Source organism: Channa argus, chromosome 3, assembly GCF_033026475.1.
Source record: "Channa argus isolate prfri chromosome 3, Channa argus male v1.0, whole genome shotgun sequence".
In the NCBI taxonomy this organism is placed as follows: domain Eukaryota; kingdom Metazoa; phylum Chordata; class Actinopteri; order Anabantiformes; family Channidae; genus Channa; species Channa argus.
The window spans coordinates 11,888,547-11,912,717 of record NC_090199.1 but is presented as its reverse complement, the minus strand read 5'-3'; the positions used below and the strand labels follow the sequence as shown (position 1 = coordinate 11,912,717).

Below are 24,171 nucleotides of genomic sequence, written 5' to 3'. Positions count from 1 at the left end.
GAGCCCTATGTTGAATTGTTCCTACACATGCAATATTATTTTATTATGAAGCTGCATCAGATTGATTATTTGCACATGAACTCTGAAAGCTCCAAACAGCAAATCAAGGGCTTTACAACACACATTTTGTTTACTGCATCCCCCCACAGTGCGCATTTGAAAATAAAGCCAAAAATTCTTGCATCCTGTCTGGCTCAATTTTAATGGATAAATAAACAAATAATACTTGCATCAATATATTTGGGGAGGCTGTAGCCCAGTTGGTAAGGCAGTTGTCCACGGACCACAGTTCGATCCCCAGTCCCAGCTATTGGTCAAAGTGTCCCTGGGCAAGACAAAACAACAGGGAGACTTAAAAAAAAAAAATACCAGTTTGCATTAATAATGTGCAGTTTAGGTTTTCACTATCATGATGGGTCACTTGTTTCGTACATGTAATAAAAACATCTAGGTAAAAGAAAACAATGATGACAGGTTAAAGTAAGTGCATGAAAAAAAGTTTTTTGTTGTTGTAAATGCAGGAAGTGGCTGACATCTGCGTTTTATGTGCCTGAAATGCTTTTAGATCTAGATTAATCTGTCATTAGTCGTACAGACAACAAACAGGGAGGCTGGATCAGACATGGGGAAAAGAACCAACTGTCAAAACATGGTGGAACATGCTTGTGTAGGACATGTAGGCAAGTAGAAGTGTCTGGGGCCAAATTATTGTATTTGATGATGAAAGAGAGGCTAGGCAGAAGATGATGATCCCTTTGAGTTATCAGAGCGTTAATTTGACTTTCGTTTGATTGCATTTTGCAATATGATCTGTTTCTTACTTTAGAAAGAGGTGCACTAACCTCAGGGGCCAGACTCAAAACCCTGTTGCAGATCTATAATGGTCTCTTTTTCTCCTGAGGAGAGAGAGTGAGAGACAGGCTTATTCACAGATACCATGTGGCAATTTGTAGGTCTGAAAAAGAAACAGGGGGCAGGCAGATGTTGTGCATTATGTACCAGTCTACTGCCTCTAAAATTGTTCCACAAATGAGGATCTTAATGAGACGCAGTGTTTGTGGGTCAAGGAACAGCCTAATCATGCTAAGCCAATTGCATCTTTTTTCTTTGTGTGTATGTGTGTGTGCATGTGTGTGTGACAGTGAGCAGATGAACCAACATTTGTCTGACTAAAAAGGAGTGCCAGTCCTCATATTTCTTCATTTTCCTCTCTCACCCTGTGCTCCAAATCTGGCTTAAGTACATTAACAGCACAATATGGAGTTGTCTTGTTTCACCAGCAAAACAGATGTCAAGCACACATCTCTGTTCATTTTCCCATGCTTCTATCCAGTTGACAAAGCCCCCGGTATGGAGTTTGGATTTAAAATTTATTGTGCATAATGTTTTTTACCTTAAAACAGTCCATTAAAAACATATAAAATCAGGCAAATATCAACAGGGGTGAGCTATAAGTGTGTCTATTGAAAGAAAAACATTTTAAACATAAACTGCTATAAAAAGATCAATATCATATCTCACTGTCATTTCTATCAACCGTCATTCAAGTAGCTGTTGAGCTTTGATGTAACTACAGGGATTTATAGCATTGTAAAACATGGCTTGCAGACACAGGGGAACTATCATTCTAGGCAGTAATAATGGCGATCATACACGTGCAACAGGGTTTTAGAGTCTGTAGTGAGTATACACTAGCAAGAAAAAGCCTGTACACATTTATACTTCTATAATCTTTTTTTGTTTTTTTCAATGAAATTGTTGTAAATGGATTGTAAAACACACAAAAAAATCGAAATCAATTCATTTTAGTCACATTGGGAAAAAAATAACGGTCACACTGAATTTGTGCATTAAACCTTGTTTTAAAACTGCCTTTTGCAGCAATAACTGCCTGACAAATCTGTGGCATTGTACTAATACGTTTTTACAGAAATGTATGTGCAGGTGCTTTTAAATTGATCATGTATGTCTCTCCCAAATGTTAAAATATCTTTATAATAAGTTCATATCCAATAACATTCATATGAGTTTATATTTGGCTTTTCCTTCATAGAGAGAGTGACCTGTCATCTTCAGTGTAAATTAGATCTAAAAATGACCAAACAAAAACAGTTTTCATAGAAACTCATCAGTCTATACTTGTTTTAAAAAAAGGAAAGTTATTCTCTTGAACAGATAAAGCTAAGAAATGAAAACAAATATTTAAAAAGCACACACTTTAGTCTCCAGAGCTATGCTGCAACTGGATCCAATCAGGACAGAAGATGCAGTTGAAATGCCCAGGAAGACAAGTACTGATATCCTCCATTTAAAAATATATGTCTTAAAGCTCCTGAATTGGCTGCATCATCGAATAAAATGAGAGAAACCAGTGTGCACAGACACTGGAAAGACACTGGAGGAGACTCAGGTCAGCTGTGCTCATGGGCAGAGTTGGCAAGAAAAATACTAAGATGGGCAAATCAGAAGAAACGTTTGCAGTGAGCCAAGATCCACAAACTTTAAATGACTGGAACAAACTCTTGTAGACTGATGAGTGAAAATTTAGGTGGTTTGGATCCAAACAAAGAACATGTGAAGCAGAGCTCATGAAAAGATGATAGATGCCTGCCTAACACCATCAGTGAAGCATGGAGGTTGAAACATGAGAATATGCTTTGGCATTGTAAGACTGGGCAATCTGCATTGTGTGCAAAGCATCCTAAATCAGCATGGATACTACTACTCCATACTAAAGAGGCGTGCCATTCCCTCTCGGCTATGACTGCTTGGAGATAAGTTAATTTTTCAGTAAGACAATGACGGCAAGTATTCCTCCTGCTTGTTTAAGAATTATCTGTAGAAGAAAGTAGCTGCTGGAATACATCTCAATCACCAAATCTGAACCCCATCAAGCTGATGTGGAAGAAGTGCGACCAAAGAACTTAGGAGCACACACAGCAGGCTTTTGGGAAGTTCTGCCTGGGAGGAAATCACACCTGAATATCTTCAAAAACTAATAAGTAGAATGCCACAGACTCGGTAGGCAGTTATTGCTGCTAAGGGCTTTTTTTAATAAAATGAAAGTTTAACATGCAAATTTGATTTGGACATTATTCTGTGCTCAAATCTGTGTGTTGGGATGTATTAACAACAATTTAATTGAATAAAACCATCAAAAGATAATAGAAATACACTTTGACAGGATGTCGTAGTTATAGTTGTTCCCTCTCCTCCAGTGTCTGCTTGTTACCATGCACTTGCAAATCTCTTAAGGGTGCTTTAAAGGGTTAAAAGCATAAAAATGGCATCTATTCATTATTTTAATAAAAATTGTATTATTAATTGCTTTTGACAAACCATGGGATATTGGATATTGTTGAAGATTTAATTGTAGTTTAGATAATTGTTATTTTGAAAAGTTGAAAAATTAAAAAAAATCCCATTACTAACTTAATGAGTTAACTTGTTATGTTCTTTTTATTGATTTGCATTTTAATATGTGGTGATAATGTAGGATCCCTCAAATTATCTTTGGAGAAGCCTGGATGTTTGATTTTACTAGAATAGATTGTTATATATTCAATTACAATTATTGATATAATCCAAAGCTATAATACAATGCAGATTCCTTTTTTTCTTTTTCATATTAAAAAAAAAATCTATTTAACACTTCAAAGAATTTGATTTATTTACATAAATAGATTTTTAAAAAAATGGCTGTTCTGTTATTGTAAGTGTATCATATCAGTGTCCAAATGTACACATTAGCTTAGGTGATTTACAGGTTGTGAAACTGCTTGTATGACCATTGGAAATGTTATACAGTTTACCTGAGATGCACCAAATGCTCTCTGGAATAGAAATGAGAAAATTAAAGTGATGGTAAAAAAGTAAAAAGGAATTTTATTCTGGTATTTACAAGATAATCCCAACTAAAGTTGATTAGGTAGGTAGAAAATGTCAATGAACTCTGTCTATATCCAACAAGTATTAAATGATTAGGATTCTTTCATATAGAATTATTTATAATTAAGAATGGATTTGACCCGTTTTGGACATGTAGTTGCTGCTCACAGTTGGTCTTGATGTTAGTTTATAGTCAGCTAAAATGTGCTTCTCATGGGATCATGAGATCTCCAATGGGAGAAATGAGCTGATTCAAGAAGTCACAACTGGGGCAGAAGGTTGCCAGCCAATAATAGTTTACGGTGTGGGTACTGGTGGGGTTCCTTAGAAATATATTACAGGAGCAGTGTCTGGTCAAACAAATATGCAGAGAGGTTTGAAAGAGGGAAGAAACTATAAAGGAAAAATTAGGTTGTGGACATGTTGTTTCCCTTCTTTTTCTTAATGCCAGTTGCATAGTTACATTGTAGGCTATACAAAAGAAAAGTTTGGCATAGCAAATGTTTTTATTACATGTTTTGTTGGTTTTTGCAAACACTATGTTACCACTTGTTTTTTTTAAATCTTGACTGAAAGATTTCCACCTCTTCTGTGTGGACTAATATTTCCCCTTCATTCTTCAACATTTCACTTGACAGTTGACTTGGCAATTTCCTCGGTTGTGAGTATAAATTTTATTTTTACGAGTTTTAAACACTGAAAACGAACATTTATAACTCACACTGGAAGCATCTTTGAAAGCCAAACAGTCCCATTCGGATCACAATACCGTACATGGGTGCAAACTGTCGTGAAATGACGTGAATAGGCAGACGCCGAGGGACGTAAACGGAAACAGCGGGATTGTTTGAAAAAAGAAAAGCATTTCGGTAGTTATTGACAACGGTGTGGTGTAGTCATTTGTTTTTGCTATGTAAAAAATACTTCAAAATACTTTATAGAACAGGCTGCCAGTGCGGCAACGTTATTTCGTGATTAGCTGATAACAGTAACGTTGAACAAGCAACGGGAAAAATGAAAGTTTCTGGCTAACGCTAGCCTTAGCTAAGTTAGCTCCAAAGCACTATCTTGTGTTAACGTCGCACAGTGAAGTGGCGATAGCTGCCAGCTTATCAGTTTATCGAGACAGGTAACGTAAACTAAGAGATCATCTACCCTCGTTTGCGTTAAATATTGCTTGTGTCATCGTGCAAATGTGCTAACGTTACAGTAACCTCGTTAGCTTAAGATGAATGAAATAAGTTGCAAACCACCTGTCGATATTGATCAAAAGCATCTCGTTAATGCAAAGTGAAGTCTCTTTCACTTTGCTGTCATTGTTAATAAAAATGATCGGGTTTAACGTTAGATGTCGATAACGCGTAATATGTGTATGCACTGCTACAAGTCTAAACGGGTTTCTAAATCTAATTTAATTAGGTTAGATGCTCCAATTCTGACCCCAGTTGTTACCTCTTTACTTTTCAGTCCCAAAATGTCCTCCAAATACGACACTCGGATTCTGCTTTTGGAGGAACAAGTGAAGAGTTTGTCAGATGAGTTAATGCAATGTCAGGTATGTATACGTGTGTATACGTGGCATTGATGTGCAAATGCCACTGCACTGTGTTCTCTGCAATCCGAAGAATATATGGTGGAAGTGCCTTCAACTAGGTTTATTTTTATTATGGTGAGAAATCCCTAACATGTTCATAAAACAATACATCAGCTACATTAACCTTGACAAGTTTAATTCAAAAATGTGTATTTGATTATGAGAATATTTGCATGTCCCTTTTCAAGTCAGCTTATGTAAAATTACTTTAGCAAATGTTTTGTCATGTTGGCATCAGCTTGATCAGCTTTTGACACCAGTTAAAATTCCAAAGAACTTTAATTAATAGGATTATATCACTGACTGTTCATTATTACAGCAGTTAGGGTAATTATTGTTCTCATGATGATTTTAATGCCTTTAATCATCGTATGTATCTGAGGAACTGCTGAAACTGGTGGAAACTGGATGGTTTTATTCTTTGATAAAATAAAGATATTTCCGTTAGTTTCATGTGCAGTTGAACATGTTCAGTCGAACAGATGTGGCTTGTTTTGTCTGACTACATATTCATATTCCATATTCCAGTTGCCACCACTTCTTTCTCTGCACCACACGCTGTATATAAAGTTTTTTTTCAATTTTTTACTATTTATCATGTTTTTCCTCCTAATATATCAGGTAATTTTTTAGACCTGATAAATTTTACCTATTCAGTTGCAAAAAATTTTCAGATCTGCTAATCCCTTAAAACAATGTGTCTTCATGTATAATGTATTTAAATATAAATGCATACAATTAAGCCAGCTGTAGTTCTACTAATGTAAAGTGTAAAGGCATATACTTGTGAGGGATTTAATAGTTAGTAATGATTTAAACCTGAGCTTTTTAAAAATGTAAGTTTTATTAAATTGTAGTAAATACATTTTAAATAAAAATAAACCATTAACATTCCAGATCATATTGTTCAACAATGACAGCAAGTAGTGTGTAGCAAATATGTTTCCATAACAAATTTGATTTAATTAATCTTTTATTGATTGAAATTACTACTAACACTCACAGACAGTGCTCATGAGCAAATCTGAGAGTCTTTCACCTTCACATAGTCTATGACTGAGAGGGATTGTTCTTACATACTCACCACCAGGTGGTGCCTAATAACATAAGTGAACTGAACCCAGCTTTCTCATTTTGCATATCAACACTACCTTGCTATACAGGTAGGTAGACAGCTGTGGGGTTCAGCAGATGTTGTGTTACATTTGAGTTTTTATTAGGATATAGATAACACCTAAATTATAGGGCAGAATCATTTTCTTGTGGTGGAGTTTAGCTAAAACAGTATGTGTGCCTGTTACTTTATTTATCATGTGTGTAAAGTTTTAATTGACTTTTAAAGACAACCTTCTAAACTTACTCAGAAAAAGAGCTTTGACAGCTTCCTTCCATAATTTTCTGAATCCATTATAAGCCATTTGTTGTGCAGATCAATGTATCAGTCAGTGTAGTTAAATTCCTTATTCACTAATAATTAGTACAACAAAATGATACCAAAATGTATCATAAAATCAAATTGTGAAAGAAACACTTTAGCTCACTTTATGTTATTACCAATATCTTATAACGTGATTCACAATATAATCGAGCCTGTATATTTATACATTATCTATAATTGTTGGGTTTTGCCTAGCGAAATACTCAAAACCTCTAAATCAAATTAGAGCTTTAACTTTCTAAAATAGTCCTAGAGGCTATGAAATTCCCTATGGGGTGAATATGTTTAACTGTGCTATGTAAATCACTAGGGTGGCCTGCTCACATTCTAAGAAGAAGCAGTTTTTATTGTCATCATTGAGTACATATACATCTACATTAACCAATCCCTCGGGGGGAGCAGTAGGCAGCCACAGGTGGTGCCCAGGGAAGTAGCGCTGTGTGTCTCACTCAACGACACACCTGGTGCGTTGGCTGGGATTTGAACTGGGAGACTTCTGCATCCCAGCTTGATGTCCAATCCATTGACCCAACAGGCTGCCAATTCTAATTTGCAAATAAGAGCACCTTTCCACTGTAATGCCCATGTGAAAAAAAAACATGTTAAAATGTTTCTTTCAATTGTATTGCACTTGTTCTAATACTACAAGTTTATTAGTTATACCTTGTTCACATCACACCTTACACTGACATAAATACTGCCTTGGTGGTCTTGTCTAACGTAGAAAATCAGTGATTCCGTCGATCTAATAGGGACCTTTAGTTGTGCAGTGTACCATTTAAATAGTGGGATTTGAATACCATTGATGTCTTAAGTCCCTGGCAAGATGTACTTCAGGGCAGCCATTAACTACAAAGAGTCTCAGCTGTCGGCCAGCAAATGTTCCTACTGGACCATGATAATTTTATTAATATGTGGCTGAATTCCAGTGGCTTTCTTTGGTATCTTTAGCCCATATTATTTCAGTGTCTCGATTCAAAATGAATAATTCACTGATCATCAAACACACATTCATTGGATCTTTAAGTATATATAGACAGAGGAGAGCGCTTGATGAGGGTGCTGACTGAACACTTGTCTGTGGATCAGCTAATGGCAGCCAAAGGCCAGGCAGAGGGCGACCACCTATTTCATGTCAACCATGCTGCTTAATTTCATCGTTAGCACCATTGCAGTGTTGATTTGGTGAGATCTCTATCCCCCTCCACTCTGTATATGCACACTTACATGCATATGCATTTAGAGACCAAGATCTACAGACCTTCCACTTTATATGTTAGGCTCATGGTCTTATCAAGGTCTGCTTCTGCCATTTTAGTAAATAATTGATTAGACACTTTTGAAAAGGGGGTTAAAATTCATGTACTAATTGGAGACCAGTAGATTCCAGTGGGAGGGATGACTTTTATCTTATGATGATGTGAGCATAATTTATCAGATAATTTTATATTAAGTCGATTTGGTATAATTCTGTCTTTTAATGTCAGAAAATGTAGTTTTTAGATGTCCCTCATTAAATGTAATGTAGTTTAAAAATGTTTGAAAAACCAGTGAGACAATTTGAATTGGAAATGTGTCAGGGGCTGGCTGGGGTTTTTTGCTTGAAAATGACTCTCTCTGTCATCAGTTTTGAGTTTCTTTGGGGCTAGTTACTTTGCAGCTTTAGTGGAAAACATTGATTAATAAAAAAAATGCAAGCTTGACTGCTATGTTTTGATTGAAATCCCAGCTCTCCCCAGTCATAAATAGTGCATAATGACAAGTGTCAGTGTCTGCTCCCCTTGAGTCGAAGGTCACATCTCAGCATTGGAGAGTCCTGTTTAGAGAGTCTCATAATTAGAAAGGGCAGGCCAGATCAAAAACTATTTTGTACAAGATATATAAATTATTGATTAACTAACCCATCTGTCATATGGTAATGTCATTGAGCATCATATTAGATTTTTTGTTTTTCACTTAGAAATGCTGAGACTTTCCTTATAGGCATCACTGCATCTCAACACAAATTTGTCAAAAACTGTTTATCTAAATTAAAAATAACTGTTGATTTACTGAAGCCATTATTTTTACAGGCAGACAAGGAGTTTGTGTGGTCCCTATGGAAACGCCTGCAAGTAGCAAATCCAGACTTGACCCAGGCTGTTAGTTTGGTGGTTGAGCGGTGAGTATATTCATCTTTTAAAGTGTTACCTGAGAAGCTCAACATCTGAAAATTCCTTTATCTCACAAGACTGAAGAGATATGTGTGTGAAAGTTGTTCAAGGGGTGTATGAGGCAGCTTGGCCATTCTACTGGGGTTACGACAGAATCTAGTGAAGATGCTGATTTAAGCCTTCTTATCCGCGCTCTAGCACTTCAACCATGGAAACCCTTTTAATGAAAACACCCTTCCTATGCCGTTCCCATTCTGGACAGTTGAAACATTTCTGCCAAATACTTGTCTTTATGGGATAAATTGTGAGATTGAATATGACCTCTTTTGCAATGCGGCTAAGCTATAGGAAAAACAGTGGCATGGGAACTTTCAGAAAAGACAGAAGTTGTGCTTTTTCCACGATGACACACTGTTGGCTAAAGGAAATGTACTTATTCTTATCAGGGGAAAAAAGACTTTAAATCATGTTTGCAGGTATCCCTGCAGTTTAAACAGAGGATGTTTTCCACTTGAAATTAATCAAAAACTTTTCTCAGCTCTTTAGTTCTTAGTGACTTTTTCCTTTTTAGGTTACATTAAAATAATATTTTGTCTATTGTGGGTGCATATCGCATACTTTTTTAGGTGTCTGAGCTGTTACTAGGCTTTTAAAAGGGGTAAAACACAGGGCAAGAGCATATCGACAGTTGCTCTTTACCTGTACCTTTCATGCCTTCTCTACAGTCCACACCCTCTTCAGTTCCTTTATGGCCCCTTAGGAAACCTATCAAAGCATGTTTGTCCACAGAGACTGGTGGGGGAACACGCACCCAGAGAATGTATGTGTATTGTATCACCTGATGTGCAGAAGGATATTGACATACTAACTGTGTCGACTCCAGTGAAGCACTGGTGCCCATTGGGAACAGCACTTCACCCTCCCTTCCTCTTCCTGCATAGATCTTGTAGAGTGATTGGTTGGTTGCTCAGGACACGGTGAACACATCCCAACATACGTAGAGATGTAGCCTTGCTAGTCTGTGTTCCAGCTGCTCCCAGGGCACCAGATACTTATTTTAGTGTCTGTTGGGGAATGGGTTGATCAGAAAAGGCAAAGACACGGGAGAAAGGGCCTCAAAGATAGGAGATGTGAGCAAGTGAATAGTGGAGGAAAAGGGGGAGGGTGGGGCTAAAGCAGTTGAAACAAAGAGGTCCCCAACTGATTTTTTTTTCCTCTTGAGAGAAAAGTTCATAGCTTGGTAATGCAGCACTGTAGTAATTTTAATTATTTATTGGGGGAGATGTAAACTTTGGCACTAATGTTATTTTCATTATTTTACGATGACTTTTTTAAAATACACTCCTTGACCATTTTTGTTTATTATGATGATAAAAATTTGTACCAGCTAAATGTGAATATTAGGCTACGTTTAGCCACATTACACACACTGAAGTGCAATTTCAGTGTGTGTAATGTGTGACATCTGACAAAACATAGTCACTCACTAAGAATCTGTATAATTTCTGCTATTTTTGCATGTCTTTATGTGTACTGTGTATTGCTGCTGTATATCAACTCTTTTAAGATTTGTAAATGTAACTAGAAAAGGCAATTTCCAAGGAAATTACGTGGGAGAGCTGTTAAGTCGCCCGGTAGAGGCCGACCGCTCAGAAGCTGCTGAGAGCAGAGGCGTTTGCACGTTCAAAGCCGCAAACGCTGAAGAGAGATAAATACAAACAAAAAGAGAAAGAAAGAAGATGACAATAAAAGAAAAAATCCAAAATACCAAGAAAAGTTGAATTAAGAAAAGAAAAAAAGTAGAAAGTAACAATGGAAGTAAATAGCTAAAAAGGTGATATTTAAAGTGTAAAGAAACAGAAAAAGAAGCAAAGTAAAAAGTTGCTATTGAAAGTGTAAAGAAAAAAGTAAGAAGTGAAAAAGCAACAACTTGATTAACAAAAGTGGAAAGAAGTAGTAAGAAACAAAGGAAAAGGTTAATATTCCCAAAGTTAAAAGAAACAAAGAAAGAAGCAAAGTAAAAAAGTTGCTATTAAAAGTGTAAAGGAAGAAGTGAAAAAGCAACAACTTGATTAACAAAAGTGGAAAGAAGTAGTAAGAAACAAAGGAAAAGGTTAATATTCCCAAAGTTAAAAGAAACAAAAAAAGAAGCAAAGTAAAAAAGTTGCTATTAAAGTGTAAAGAAAAAAGCTAGAAGTAACTACTTAGAAATGAAGGAACCATTTTAATGCTGAAAAACTGTTGAAAAAAAAAAGTTGAAAAGAGCTTTTAATTTGAAAGTGTGTTTCCTGTCTGTGTCTGTGTGGTAGTTTGTGTGTCCACTGTAGGGAGACTTCAAATCAAACTCATTTTAGCATTTAAATGCTAAATAATTAAAATAAGAATGATAAAAGGCTTTTATTTTGAAAGTGTGTTTCCTGTCTGTGAGGGTGTGTGTGTAGGGAAACTTCACCACAAAGTCATTTTAGCATTTAAATGCTAAAAAGTGGATAAAATATTATGAAAGGCTTTTATTTTGAAAGTGTTTTTCCTATCTGTGAGGGTGTGTGTGTAGGGAAACTTCACCACAAAGTCATTTTAGCATTTAAATGCTAAAAAGTGGATAAAGTATTATGAAAGGCTTTTATTTTGAAAGGGTATTTCCTGTCTGTGAGGGTGTGTGTCTGTGTGTGTCTCCACTGTGTCTGTTGAGGGAGAAAAACTCAGGTAAAGTGTGTGGACACAGCTCTGAGGCTGATTACATGACGTCATGCAGCTGTGTCCGTTACCATGACAATGACTGCTGCCCGCTGCCCGCCTGCTGAGTCATGTGAGCCAAATGCAAAGGCAGGCTGGAAAAGTGCTGAGACTATGCCTCGCAAAATGCTCAAAATATGAAAAAGTATTAGTCCTATCGAAACAATTCAAAAACTGTGAGTGACAAAAGGCTTCAATGAACACACTGATGTACTTTATTTGAAGATACTCCATAAAATGAAGGCGTGGTGGCGATTTTAAAACAGCCCCCCGTTTGTGATTTGATTAGAATTTAAGAACCTCTGTTATAATGGGCTCCAATGGGAGTTTTGACGGCACTCTCTCTGCTTCTGGACACTTGGAGAAAGAACCGTCAGTCCTGTCACTATGAGAGTTACATTTACTGAAAGAAGACAAAAATACCTACATTCTGATGTATAGTTTGTTTATGTAAGATTAAAGTTGACTGAAGGAAAGAAGGAAAAGAAGGAAAAAAGTTGCTAAAAGTGGAAGCTGAAAAGTTAGAGTGCGTGTGATGTCACCCACTCTAGCTGCTCCAACATTCCGCAATACACACTAATGGAAAAGTTGAAAAAGCTCCAAAAGTTGCCTAAAACTAAAACTGCGATTATTCAAAAAGTATAAAAGATAGAAAGAAGCTGATCCACCCAGAAAAAGTTGAAAGGGACTAGACCCGTATAAAGTTTAAATGAAGTTTCTACTCCAAAGTATGACGACACAAGAGGCAGATGAAAAGTGGCAAGTTGAAGGGAAATTTTAAGTGCCTTCCATTCATTTTCTATGGGAAAAAAAGTTCATAAAAAGTGAAATATAATAAAAAGTATAAAAGTTATTAATGAGAAAAGTAATAGCATAGATCTCCTAAAAGAGACCTACGTTTAGGAAGTGGAACGAAGTTTCTACGACAAACCGTCTAGGAGGAGATAGTGACCGAAAAACGGCGAAATAATAATAATAATAAAGAAAAGGATCTCATTAGTGGGAGAGCTGTGCTTACAGCTCTCCCACTAATGAGAGCTGTGCTTACAGCTCTCCCACTAATAAAAGGAAACAGGGACCTCTTAATAGGCATGGTAGATGTTGATCTGTTCAGATGTGCATGTGCATTCTCTTTATTGTTCTGTGCGTTTTCTTTTCTCTTAAATCTAGGGAGAAGCACAAAGCTGAGATTAAGGACAGGAAAGTGTTAGAGATCCTCAAGTCCAAGGACTACAAAATACAGGAGCTGGAACAGGTAAAGTACTGTAAAGTACATTTTTTGTCTCTAAAGACCACATAAATCCACTGCACATGACTTTCTGTTTGACTAACCGTTTTTACATACCATTTATAAATGTTGTGGTCAATAATCAGTTCTAATGGAGCAATAGAAACCTAATTGCAAGTGTTTATTATTAACTTCATAACTATTAGTTGATACCTAACAGAATCTATGTTCATTTTTAACTCGAGAACACCATTTCTTTCTGTCTTACTTGATTTTTTTTTTTGTATAACATTGCCTCTTGAGTAATATTTCTAGGTATGGTATGATGGCTAACGATAATGACATCACTAGTGTAATTTACTCCAAATTATCATCCTTTCACTGAAGCATCTGTCAGTCTCCTTCATTAGCGTCCCTCAACCAGAATCGTGTTTGTTACTAATGAGACTGGCTCTAATGGAGTCATCAGCTTTCTAGTGTTTCTTTTTTACATTACCCTCCTCAGACATCCTAACACTGATATAAATACAGTTGTCATAGCAATAGCTCATAGCATAAGATACAGTATGTAAACTATGCTGGCTGACTACACACTGTCCTCCTTATATTTTAATATAATGAGACAATCGCATAAAGTAGGGACTCTGGATAGAGGTATCAGGATTATTCTGCTTTAGTAAGCTCAAGTCAGGACTGATGGATTAGTTCCCAAAACTGTCAGCTGGAAAACAAACCATTCAGCCTTCATTGGTGTAACATTTTATTAGGACTGTGCTGGTCTTCCATATGAGAGAAGCATGCCGCGAGTTTGCACCGAATAGGATTTGATCTATGATATCAATCAATCAACACCTTTCATGTGGTTGAAAACGTAAAATTTCAAGCCTTAACACCAAACGCTACAGGAACCCTTTCTGTTCCTGATGTTATTGCTCTTTTAAGCAACTCTTGAGAGAAGCTTTTGTACATTTAGTTTTCTACCTGTCAACCTGCCCCTTTGTATCTCTTTTGTGTTTGTATTGTGGTGCCTTCTCCTGTTATTGCAAAACAAATCTACCTATGGGTATAAATCTTACCTCACCTTATGGTGAAGTGAATATTTCAATATATTAAGATTCAAAATTAATTCTTCCTAGACAATAGGACAACAAAGCAAAACAATGTTAATTATCATTCATTTATTTATTCTAATCCTTATGAATTTAGTTTTTCAGTGTAAACTATTTACATTATTTTTGACAAGTTTTTCTTATGCATAATGAATTTTCTTTGATGAAAATAGTTTTATACTTGCATCCTTTTGTCTTTTAGTGTAACTCTCAGTGTACCTATTTAAAATATTTAAAACGTTAATTGAAGGCACTGTGTCATCCGACCCTCTGACATTGATCAGCTGATTCAGAATCTTGTTCCATACATATCCAAACCATAATTAATTGGTTTTCCTCTTTTTATTATTATTATTATTTTTTTGAGGACGTGATGGTCCACTGAGTCCACACAGGATCTTGCAGTCCTTAATGACTTTGCTCTCTGACTTTAGTGAACTTTGTTTTTTTTAACACCTCTTATTCTATATTCTCCTTTCCATTATTGTAACATATTTAACCATTTTTTATTTTTTTTTTTAAACTGCATTGGGACTTTTCATTGCTTATCTTTTTGTCCTAGACCTCTTAACTTAGCGGAACCATCCTTTTTTTTCTCTTGTACCAATTGAGCACTACTGGGTTTCAAATGGTTTTTGCCTACCTCATTATCAATATTTGAATTTATTTTCTGCTCTCTAGTATAAATCTCTATTAAAGCCCCTGTGTTTCTACCACAGTGAAATAAGTAGCGAGGAACGCTAAATCCACTATCTAGATATATCTGAGTGATTTCCCTCAACATGGCAATTAATTCTATCCCAGAGCACAGTGTTATTTGAAGGGAGGGTGTAGGCTATGGATTACCAACCAATGCCAAACCCCATTTGACGTAGTGTTAACAGGGTAGCTCTCCACTACTAAGGCCAGGCTGCCAAAACACATAAAGTGAACATATAAGTGGATCAGAAGTAGGTGGTCACCCTTTTTGCTGTCATCTGGTCTGTAGAACCTTGAGAATCATGAAATTGATCTTCATTGGAGCTTTGTGACGTTATGTGATTTGCTCTAGAATTAGTTTCAGATTGTTATATTTACTTTAATTTGTGTGGTTATTCTCGGTTTGGAACAGATGACTCTTCTGATAATCATTTAAACATGTGTTTTTAAACAATGGTATAAGTTTTGGACTGTAGGTTAGACAAACAAGACCTTAGACTAAAATATTCATTGGAATTTTAAATTTTCTTCAGATTATAGATCCAATGATTGGTCAGATAATCAAGAGCATATTCTGCAAAAGTTAAACCGCAAATGATAGTTTTTTATATTATTATATTTACCAGCTCACCGTTTAAAGCTACAGTATCCAAGCTAGATAGTGGTAGCATGACACTCAAAATTAATCCAGTCTGCTTTGTCCAGCCTTTCCTCTTTGTTCTGCTATAGTCTTCTACTGTCTCATAGGTTCCACCATGATCTGCATGGCCCTTCAGATACAAGTACTTGTTAAATTGAAATAAGAATGCTACAAAAATTAAGCAGAAATGTTGGAAATTCTATTATTGGTTATAAGGGCTAATCTGTCCTAACTTGTAGAAGTGCTGTGCTACTAGTGCTGTTCTGTAATTCTGACATCACGGAAGTATCAACAGCTCCTCTCCACATTAATATATGTTTTAACAAATATATTTCTACAAAAAAATGTACATTTTGTAGCTTTAATGTTGGCTGTATATATTTTTGAGCAATCAGGTTTTCGTATAAAATTTGTTGGTCGTGTTATTTAAACCCTGGTCAAAAAAATAGTTCAAACTTTTGATTTGAGTGTCTCTTTTTTTTTAGGGTCTTATTTAATTTGTGTTGTGCTCTGTGTCTTTTTTTTCTTTTCCCCTCACTGTCTGCCACAGAAAGTGACAGGGCAACAGCAGGAGATTAACAGCTTGGTGCAGGGGAGGACGACAGAGGATGTGGAGAGTGCGTTAATGAAGAAGGAGCTGACAGCTCTGCGTGAAGAACTGGTCAATAAGGGCCAAGAATTTGAGGTTGGTGGAACAAATTTTCAGTGGCATTGTGGGCTTCAGAGTCAAAGTCTCATTTCGGTGTGGCACAGTACATGACAAGTCCCCTGTGGCTATAGCCACAGGCATTTGAATCATTTAGGAGAGAGCATTGCAAAACCCCCTTAAATACAATGTCTTGGTCTTCGTGTCTTCTTTTCTTGCTTTTCACCCTCACTAGGTTTCCCCCTATCTTGCTTTTAGCTTTCTTTCTTGCTACTGACAACAGAGTGTACTTAACAGCTAGGAAGTGTGTATGTCTGTGTGTGTGGGAGAGAGAGAGACAGAGGGAGAGAAAGCAGGTTGTTAACTTGCAGATAAATACTTAATGACTGCTTTAGTGGGGGAAAGTGAAAAGTATGCATGTGATGGTGTGGCTTCTCCCTAATTATGCTTAGATGGGACCTGGTTATGATTAATTGATAGAGGAATGGTCCATACACAGTCTTGGTGAGGTCTCATGGCGAGAAATCGTGGGGGACAGCATCAAAGGAGACCTAGGTTGAGTCTAATGGGTCTTGCAGCAAGCACTATTCTCATTAGGAGCCTGTCATTAAAGCCGACACACTGGCCCCCGTACCTGCATGAGCAAGCTCTTGCAGCACGGCTTGGCCAACACCAACCAACATCTGGCCGTGTAGGCCCAGTCATACAGCACAGGTGACCTTGGCTAATCAGCGGCCCATGCAGTGTGCTCCTGCAGCAAAGCCAGTCTACTGAATACATATTCATTTGGCCTCAACCCCAGGGGCTTCTTCTCTTTTTGTATCATTCTGTGTCTTTTTTATTTTCTCAGTTGGAATCGCTTCTTTTTGTATTTCTCTCCTTTCGTCACCATTGTTTATTTGACCCTCATGACCTCTCAGTCTCCTCCTTATATACACACCTCTCTTATCCAGGAAATAAAAATGGAGTGTAGGGGGAAAGTGGAGAAGGAGCTGCAGGTGGTGCAGGCTCTAGAGGAGGAGAAAAGGGGATTAACATCCCGCTGCGCTGCTCTGCAAGCTGACCTGGAGGAAAAAGAAAGGCGTGCCAACAGCCAACGAGACCAGAGGGATTCTGCCCAAGCCAGAGTCAAGGTATAAATATGGGGACAAGTCAATTTAGAGACATAAAATAAGTTGTGTAGGACGGGCCCCATTCTCTTGCTTTCCCCTTTCTCTGCACACCTTGAACTCTCTGATCATACTCTGTCTTCCTCATTACATGACTACAAATCCGTGTCGGTAGCATGTTCTTCAATGTGCACTAAACCTGTTTAAAAGATGGAAAGATTATTATTTAAAAGGCGAGAGGCTTACTGTCTTTTTACTGACCTGAACCCTACAATTAAAGACTTAAAGCCACAAAATTTTCAAAAAAAATAATTTATGTGTGAGACTGTGCATTTTGTGTTTTTTGCGTGTTTCCTGTCATTCATTCTCCCCCAATGAAATAAGTTAATTGCTTTAATCATTATGATGGATCAGTACTTATGGATCAATACTGGTGTCTTAAGTAACACAGTAATTAGATAGTAACAGCACTTGTTGAATTTTTGAATATTCAATCAAATCAAATTCAAAGCTGTGAAGAGTTTTCATTCACCTTTAAATCTGCTGCTGCCATTTCTTTACAGAAATAATTTGTCTGCCAGTTTCAGGACAGAAGCTACAGAACCTCACATTATTCCCCATAACATACTGTACGACTACTTTAGTCAGATGGAATCAGACAGAATGACATTGAATAAGTCAGGATTGTAGAGTAGTTACACTGGACATGGTGGAGACCAGCACCTAGTCTAGGCACGTCTATGCACATCCATCACATTATAAGACACCTGTTCCTCATTTTTTGTATCATACATTGATTTTAAAGATTGAAATGAAAATAGAATTTGTGGTGAATGCATCATGCCAATTTGTTTGAGATAACAAATCTTTGCTAAGGAATATAACACTTAATCCACTGCATGCATAGATAAGATACACCTATTTTCTAATCTAAACAGGTGGTGGAATAGATAGAAGGAAAACTGTTAAATAGACTTAACGGCAAAACAGATTCAGTAATTTTGCTCATTAAGTTCATACTGTCTATTTACACACTTAACAGTACCGATTGACAGTATCATGTGACTTAAATAAATGGCCACCAAATTTACCGTGAGATGTCCTGTAACTTTGTCCTCTCTCTGTTGGTTTCAACTTAATATGGTGTTACAATTTTCGGTCAATTCTTGGCGTGTATAGACAAAGACATGAATACTGTTTTATCTACTCTGTGTTGGGGGGCATTTTTTCCTTTTTTTTTTTCTAAATGTACTAATGGCTAATTAATCGTGGATAAGGTCAATTTTGCCCTGCACAACACAGCTTTTAATTACATTTAAACTGTCTGGGGATGGGGACCTTTGTGAGTTTGATCCTACACATTTTGCCCCCATCTAATGGTTTTCATCCTATTAAGGAAAAGCTATCACTAACACCTTGTCTGCATCTGCTGCATAGTCAAAGCATCACAGCAGCAACAGCCACCGTCTACATCTTATCTGTTCTGCCACTATGCTGTTGTGAATGCAGAGGTGTTTTGAACTGTGCTTACAGCCCAAAACACATTCAGTGTAGTTACATGTAATTTTAAACCCAATTGATTTGACTAAAAATATGCTTCAGGATGCAGAATTGAAGCAGAGAAAAACACAGCTAAAATGTGTGTGGTGTAGACAGCAAGGGGCAGCTAGGGAATGCATAATTTCCAACAGATATGCTTTATCACTATTGCAAATAAAACCTCTCTTAATTACTAATTTACAGTATATAAACCCATTGATACTGATCTCCAGTGGATTGAGTAAAAGGCCATCAACACAAACATATAATGAAAAGGATCCTCCAACTTGAAACAATCAAATAGCTCAAATAATCATATGCATTTATAATATTTATTTTATTTTATATTTAAAAAAGTGCTAATAAGGATCACTGCTGTAACTTGATTTTGTTCTCGGGTGGAATGTGTCTTTTATGTAAAGCCCCTTCAATACCAGATTGGTCCTTCATTTTTGTGAAAGTGTTTTAAATTTGTTGTTGCTCTACTGTATCTATTTTACCAGGAGCTGGAGGAAGAGTTACACAATGCCAAACAGGTGTTGTCTAGCTTACAGAGCCACAGTAGCAGCCTTGCATTGCAGGTTTCTTCCAAAGAGATGGAGGTGGCAGAAAAAGAGGGACAACTCAGTCAACTTCAGTGAGTCTTGCTCACATTTCTTATTAAACATCAATGATTGTTCTGTTACAGGAAGTGACTTTTGTCGTAGAAATCTCATTAGTTGAAGGGAATAAGAATCTGGCCAGTGTTCGTACATGCATATATCTCAGTTCACAAGGTTTACTATGTGCTGCAGTTACTATATTGCTCTCTGCACATGAGGCTTGGGGGGTGACACAGATTTCTTCTACTATGGCTCATCTAAAGCCACTTGATAAGCCCTGCATAGTGGATGTGCTTTAAAAGAGGGAGAAAAGGGAAACAAGGCAGGCTTTGGCTAAGCTTTTGTCGATATGATAAAAACTGTGAGAACCGTAGGAGCCTTAGTGGTAATCTCAACCTTTTTTAACTACTTTTTTATTTTAATGCCAGAAACACTCTTACATGTCAGTCACACCAGGGTTAGAGACCATTGTTAAGGCTTTAGCTATGTGATTAAGATGGAGGAGTTGGAGGATGACTTTGTGAAATGCCATGAGACACAAAACAAATTTCAAAAGCTAGCTTTGATGCTGCCGATATTGTTTTATTGAGGGAAATTTAGACATTGTTGTTAAAACAGAGAGATAACAAATACAGTGTTGCTTAAATGTTTCTAAACCCCCTTGAGTCACAATTTACACAGATTTTTAACAATAAATACATGTATTTCGTCTAATATGTTTTTATCTGTTCACAACCTTTCTGCTGTTTATGTCATAATACAACAATTTGATGTGCATTGTTTTTAGTACGTGATAGTTACTGTATGTGATTTGCATAATTTGAATTACCTCTACAGGTATTTTTAAAAAATGTGATTTAAAAATTTGATAGGTAATAAATGTTATCGGACTACCTTAAACTTCCTGTTTTCAAAGAAAGTGTGCATTTTAAAATAACAGTATTTGTATTAATAACCTTTAATTACATTTTAAAATATACTATTTTCACATACAGTCTGAATAATTATAATTTGCATGTTTGTATGTTTAGTGGTGAGCTTGTAGAAATGCAGACCCTGTACAGACAGAGCACAGAGCATGCAGCAGAGCAGAGTCATCTGATCAAGCAACTGGAAGGCCTCAACCTAGACACACAGAGAGTCCTAAGGAACCAAGAAGAGGCACATACCGCTGACACCACCTCCTATCAGAGGGTACGCACACATGCCAAACCTCAAGCTCATCATTATTTTAACCACTTTGTGGCACTCCACTTATGCTTCACCCACCGTGGTGATTTGTTTCCAAGCTGACTGCAACCTACAATTATCTTACTAGTAGTTCCAGAAAAGAAGTTTTCTGCTGTATCCAATACTGCAAATAGGTTCTCAACTACTTCCCCCCACAGGTGCCATCATGCCATACACATTAAAATATGAACATTTATAATGATGACATCGTATCATTGTCTTTTTTTGTCTCTTTGCATTTTTCTTTTCCCCTTTACGTCGATTATTTTAGCAAAAGTCTTTCCTAATCAAAAAAACATAAAATCAAAATCTGTTCAAATTTGTTTCAGTGTCACCTAATTTTATAAGTGATTTTGTCTCCTCTTCCTCCATTTAATATTTCATCCCTGTTGACTTGACCTATTGCTTTGCCTCTTCCCCCCTCTCCGATTATTTTCCAATGTATATGTCCTATTTGTTCTTGTTGACAGTTGTACAAGGAGTTAAGTCAGTGCTACCAGGCCCTTGTGTCTAGTGAGGCCAACCTCCGTCTGGGTCACCAGAAGCTCAGCAACCAGCTGGCTGAGAAACACCAACACATCCTACAACTTCAGGCCCAGCTACAACAGCAGCAGCAGAGAAATGTACAACTGCAGCAGCAGCTACATCCTCAGCAGACAATTGACCCTTCATCCAGTAGACAAACTAACTTTAAGGTAAGTCCCTTTCTCATTCTGGAGAAGGCCATATTCTCCACTTTGACCTTCTACTTTTAAAATGCAGGTTTCGTGTCAGGAGGCCCAGACATTACCCAGACATTATCTGTTGAGCCCCCTAGTACAAAATCCCACTTATGTGAGTGAGCCTTGTGTGTGGATAGAGCACACTGCTCTATTATGATTTGTCAGGAGGCGATAAAGCGCAGTGTGACAATCAGAATGTCACAGCTTTTTTAATGTATTTTTTTGCTCTCTCAGCTTTTATGTGCTGTAAACAAAATATTAGTGTGACTCCCAACTACAATGCTGGTATATTTCTGGGATTTCATTCATGATACAACATTGGCAAAATATAAAACTTTCTGCAATTCATTTGACAGTTTGGTAATTCAGGCACAGCTGAGTTAAATATTTTTATTCAGGCAATGTGGATCTTGAGTAACACCATTCAAAAGTAGTTTGAAACCATTTCTCTGAACCACTCTAATTGGACCCATGGTCTAATTACACAGTGTATGTTATGACCATATATTGCTTTTCTTGTCCTGAGTTAGTTAGTTGTGTTTAATGACAGTCAAGTTCCGACAAAAGTTACAGACGATCATCTTTTTAAAGTCAAACAGCCTCCAAGTGAGTGAGGAGAATCAATGTTTTGCAAATAAATCTAACAATGTAAATTGGGAAGTTGGTGTTGTTGTCTTGATAAATTTATTTATATTCATGACTTATGAATATTTGCAAAATTTGTAAAAAAAAAAAAATGGGAGGGGTGGGGGGAGTGAATTGGTTTAAAGTGCCATACTGTCACCCTCAGTCTTCACAGTGTGTGTTTTGTCTTTTTTTCCCTATCCTGCAACATCTGCTCTGTGTGGGGGAAACTGCTTCTTACTGCCAAAGAGTGTAATTTGTTTTGCAACAATATAAATGATAGAACATAATATAAAATGATATAGTCTTATCACAAAACCCTATTGGTGCTCTCATTGACTGATAGCATTTGAAGTAATAATCTTACATTTTCGGTTTAGGAAATTCGCACATTGTTTAAAACCACAAATTTAAATTTATGACAATTAGATACATTGCCCAGTCCTAAGATGACCCGTACAAATCACAGATCAACCACGAGCTGTTACACCACTGTGTTATGATACTTCACTCATTCATCTTGAGCTAGTGTCTAATTGTTCTAAGGTGCAGAAACAACAATATGTTTGCATATTAGGAAGCACAGTAATAACTGACATGCCCCAGTGTTTCTTGTGGTGATGATCTTTTAACTGAGAATCACACTTTGATATTTCTCTTGCTCACCCTTGACCTATGTACCTGTTTTAGTAACAGTGTTGTTCGTGTGAGGCATCTGATCTTGAATTCTCAGTCTCTGGCACCCATATATTCTTCCTCTCCTCCCACCCAAGTACTGCACCTGGAAGTCCTTTTAACACACTCCTGTCAGAAAGCAGACATGAATGATAAAATGCAGAAAGAGGTGATTTAAGTACTGTAATTGACTGGAAAATAATGTTACGTTTCTACATCTGTCAGTCAGCAATGGTTTGGCTTTAGCTCACTACTTTTGAACTTCCACCCCAAGGCAGTGGAGGGTGTAGTATAAATTTAATGCTGCAGTCCCAGTTTAAGTGTCCTTTAATAGCTTCTAATAACGTGTTATTTACTGGACCACGGTGTCATAGTAACTTGTATAGGCTATATATCTTCTTGGTCCACATGACCTAATTTTAGAAACATTTTTGTGCATTGTACTTGTCATTACTATAAATCTTTCAATTTGTTCTACAGAATGACTTTCACTTCAGTTTATACTACATCCAGTTGCGGAAAAAAAACACTATGGCTGATTATTTGGAAAATAATATTTTTGCTGCAGTTGAGTAATTTCTTTGCCTCTGCAGACTGTAATTGTTTTTGATTTGGTTGATTTTTTTCTGACAGTGTTGCCCCCAGACTGTGGGAACTAAAAGATATGAGCTCAAATGTTAAGTGAGTTACAATCGCCCTGTCTCACTTAACCCTGATAATTTAACCAGCGGTGAAATATAAATGGATCATTTAGTCAGTAATTAAATACAGTAGTGCAGTGTTCCCTCAGTAATTAATACATTCACAGAAGATGCAGTTAGTGCTGTGTCTGTAGTGTGGGCATGCACATGTACATGTATTAATGGTATGTATGTATGAAAATGTATGTAACATACATGTGTATTTGTTTCATAAAACTAAATATGCACTTCATCATCTCTTTCTTCACTACCCAGGTGAAAACAAATAAGGCACTGCACATTTTTAGGCTGGAAATATTATTACAAGAATTCTGTGGTTAAATTTCTGTTTAGAATTATTATTAACTTTTGTTTACTGAACACATGTAGCTGCTGTCTGCCTGATTTGTCTTTTTCACTTTTTTACCTACTGACATCAAAGTGAACAGATCAGATATCCCAAGGTATAGCACTCAGTCAAGAGGGCTTTCTGTTTCCCACTCTGTAATTTCACTGACAGGTTGTGCGAATGTGTGCACCTGCATGGGTGCATGTTTGACTAAAGTTGTGTGTATCCAAGCACATAATTGCAAATTCTGTAACAACTTCTTCCCAAACACCTGTTAAATTCTAATGCTCAGGTTGTTAAGGCAGAATTGATTTTAATTTTAAATGGTTTGGTGGAAGTTACCATTGGAGTTGATCAAAGTGCTGATCGCAACAGGAGCACAGACGGAAGACTCATTGCTCATTTGAATATGGACCAGAGCGATGGCTTTGAACACCCCTCCTGCAGTCTTTTTTTTTTTTTTTTTTTTTAAGGGGGATGATGGGAATAACACCCATTGTGTGTTGTTAT

The 24,171-nt window shown here is 36.9% G+C and overlaps 1 protein-coding gene across 6 annotated transcripts in view; it reads left to right on the top strand.

The window, feature by feature from the left end:
- The first annotated feature begins 4,699 nt into the window (after nt 1-4,699).
- cntln (centlein, centrosomal protein) overlaps nt 4,700-24,171 on the top strand; it is an 80,170-nt gene continuing 60,698 nt past the window's right edge. For 4 of the 6 annotated variants that reach the window (XM_067499028.1, XM_067499033.1, XM_067499031.1 and 1 more), the window contains exons 1-9: nt 4,724-5,017; nt 5,356-5,443; nt 8,993-9,081; nt 12,980-13,064; nt 16,036-16,170; nt 17,085-17,264; nt 19,283-19,416; nt 20,413-20,575; nt 21,082-21,306. In XM_067499028.1, the coding sequence (XP_067355129.1) occupies nt 5,363-5,443; nt 8,993-9,081; nt 12,980-13,064; nt 16,036-16,170; nt 17,085-17,264; nt 19,283-19,416; nt 20,413-20,575; nt 21,082-21,306 (1,092 nt within the window). In that variant the 5' untranslated portion in view covers nt 4,724-5,017; nt 5,356-5,362. Of the gene's footprint in view, nt 5,018-5,355; nt 5,444-8,992; nt 9,082-12,979; nt 13,065-16,035; nt 16,171-17,084; nt 17,265-19,282; nt 19,417-20,412; nt 20,576-21,081; nt 21,307-24,171 lie in introns of all 6 variants that reach the window. The other 2 variants (XM_067499029.1, XM_067499030.1) reach the window with 2 other exon arrangements.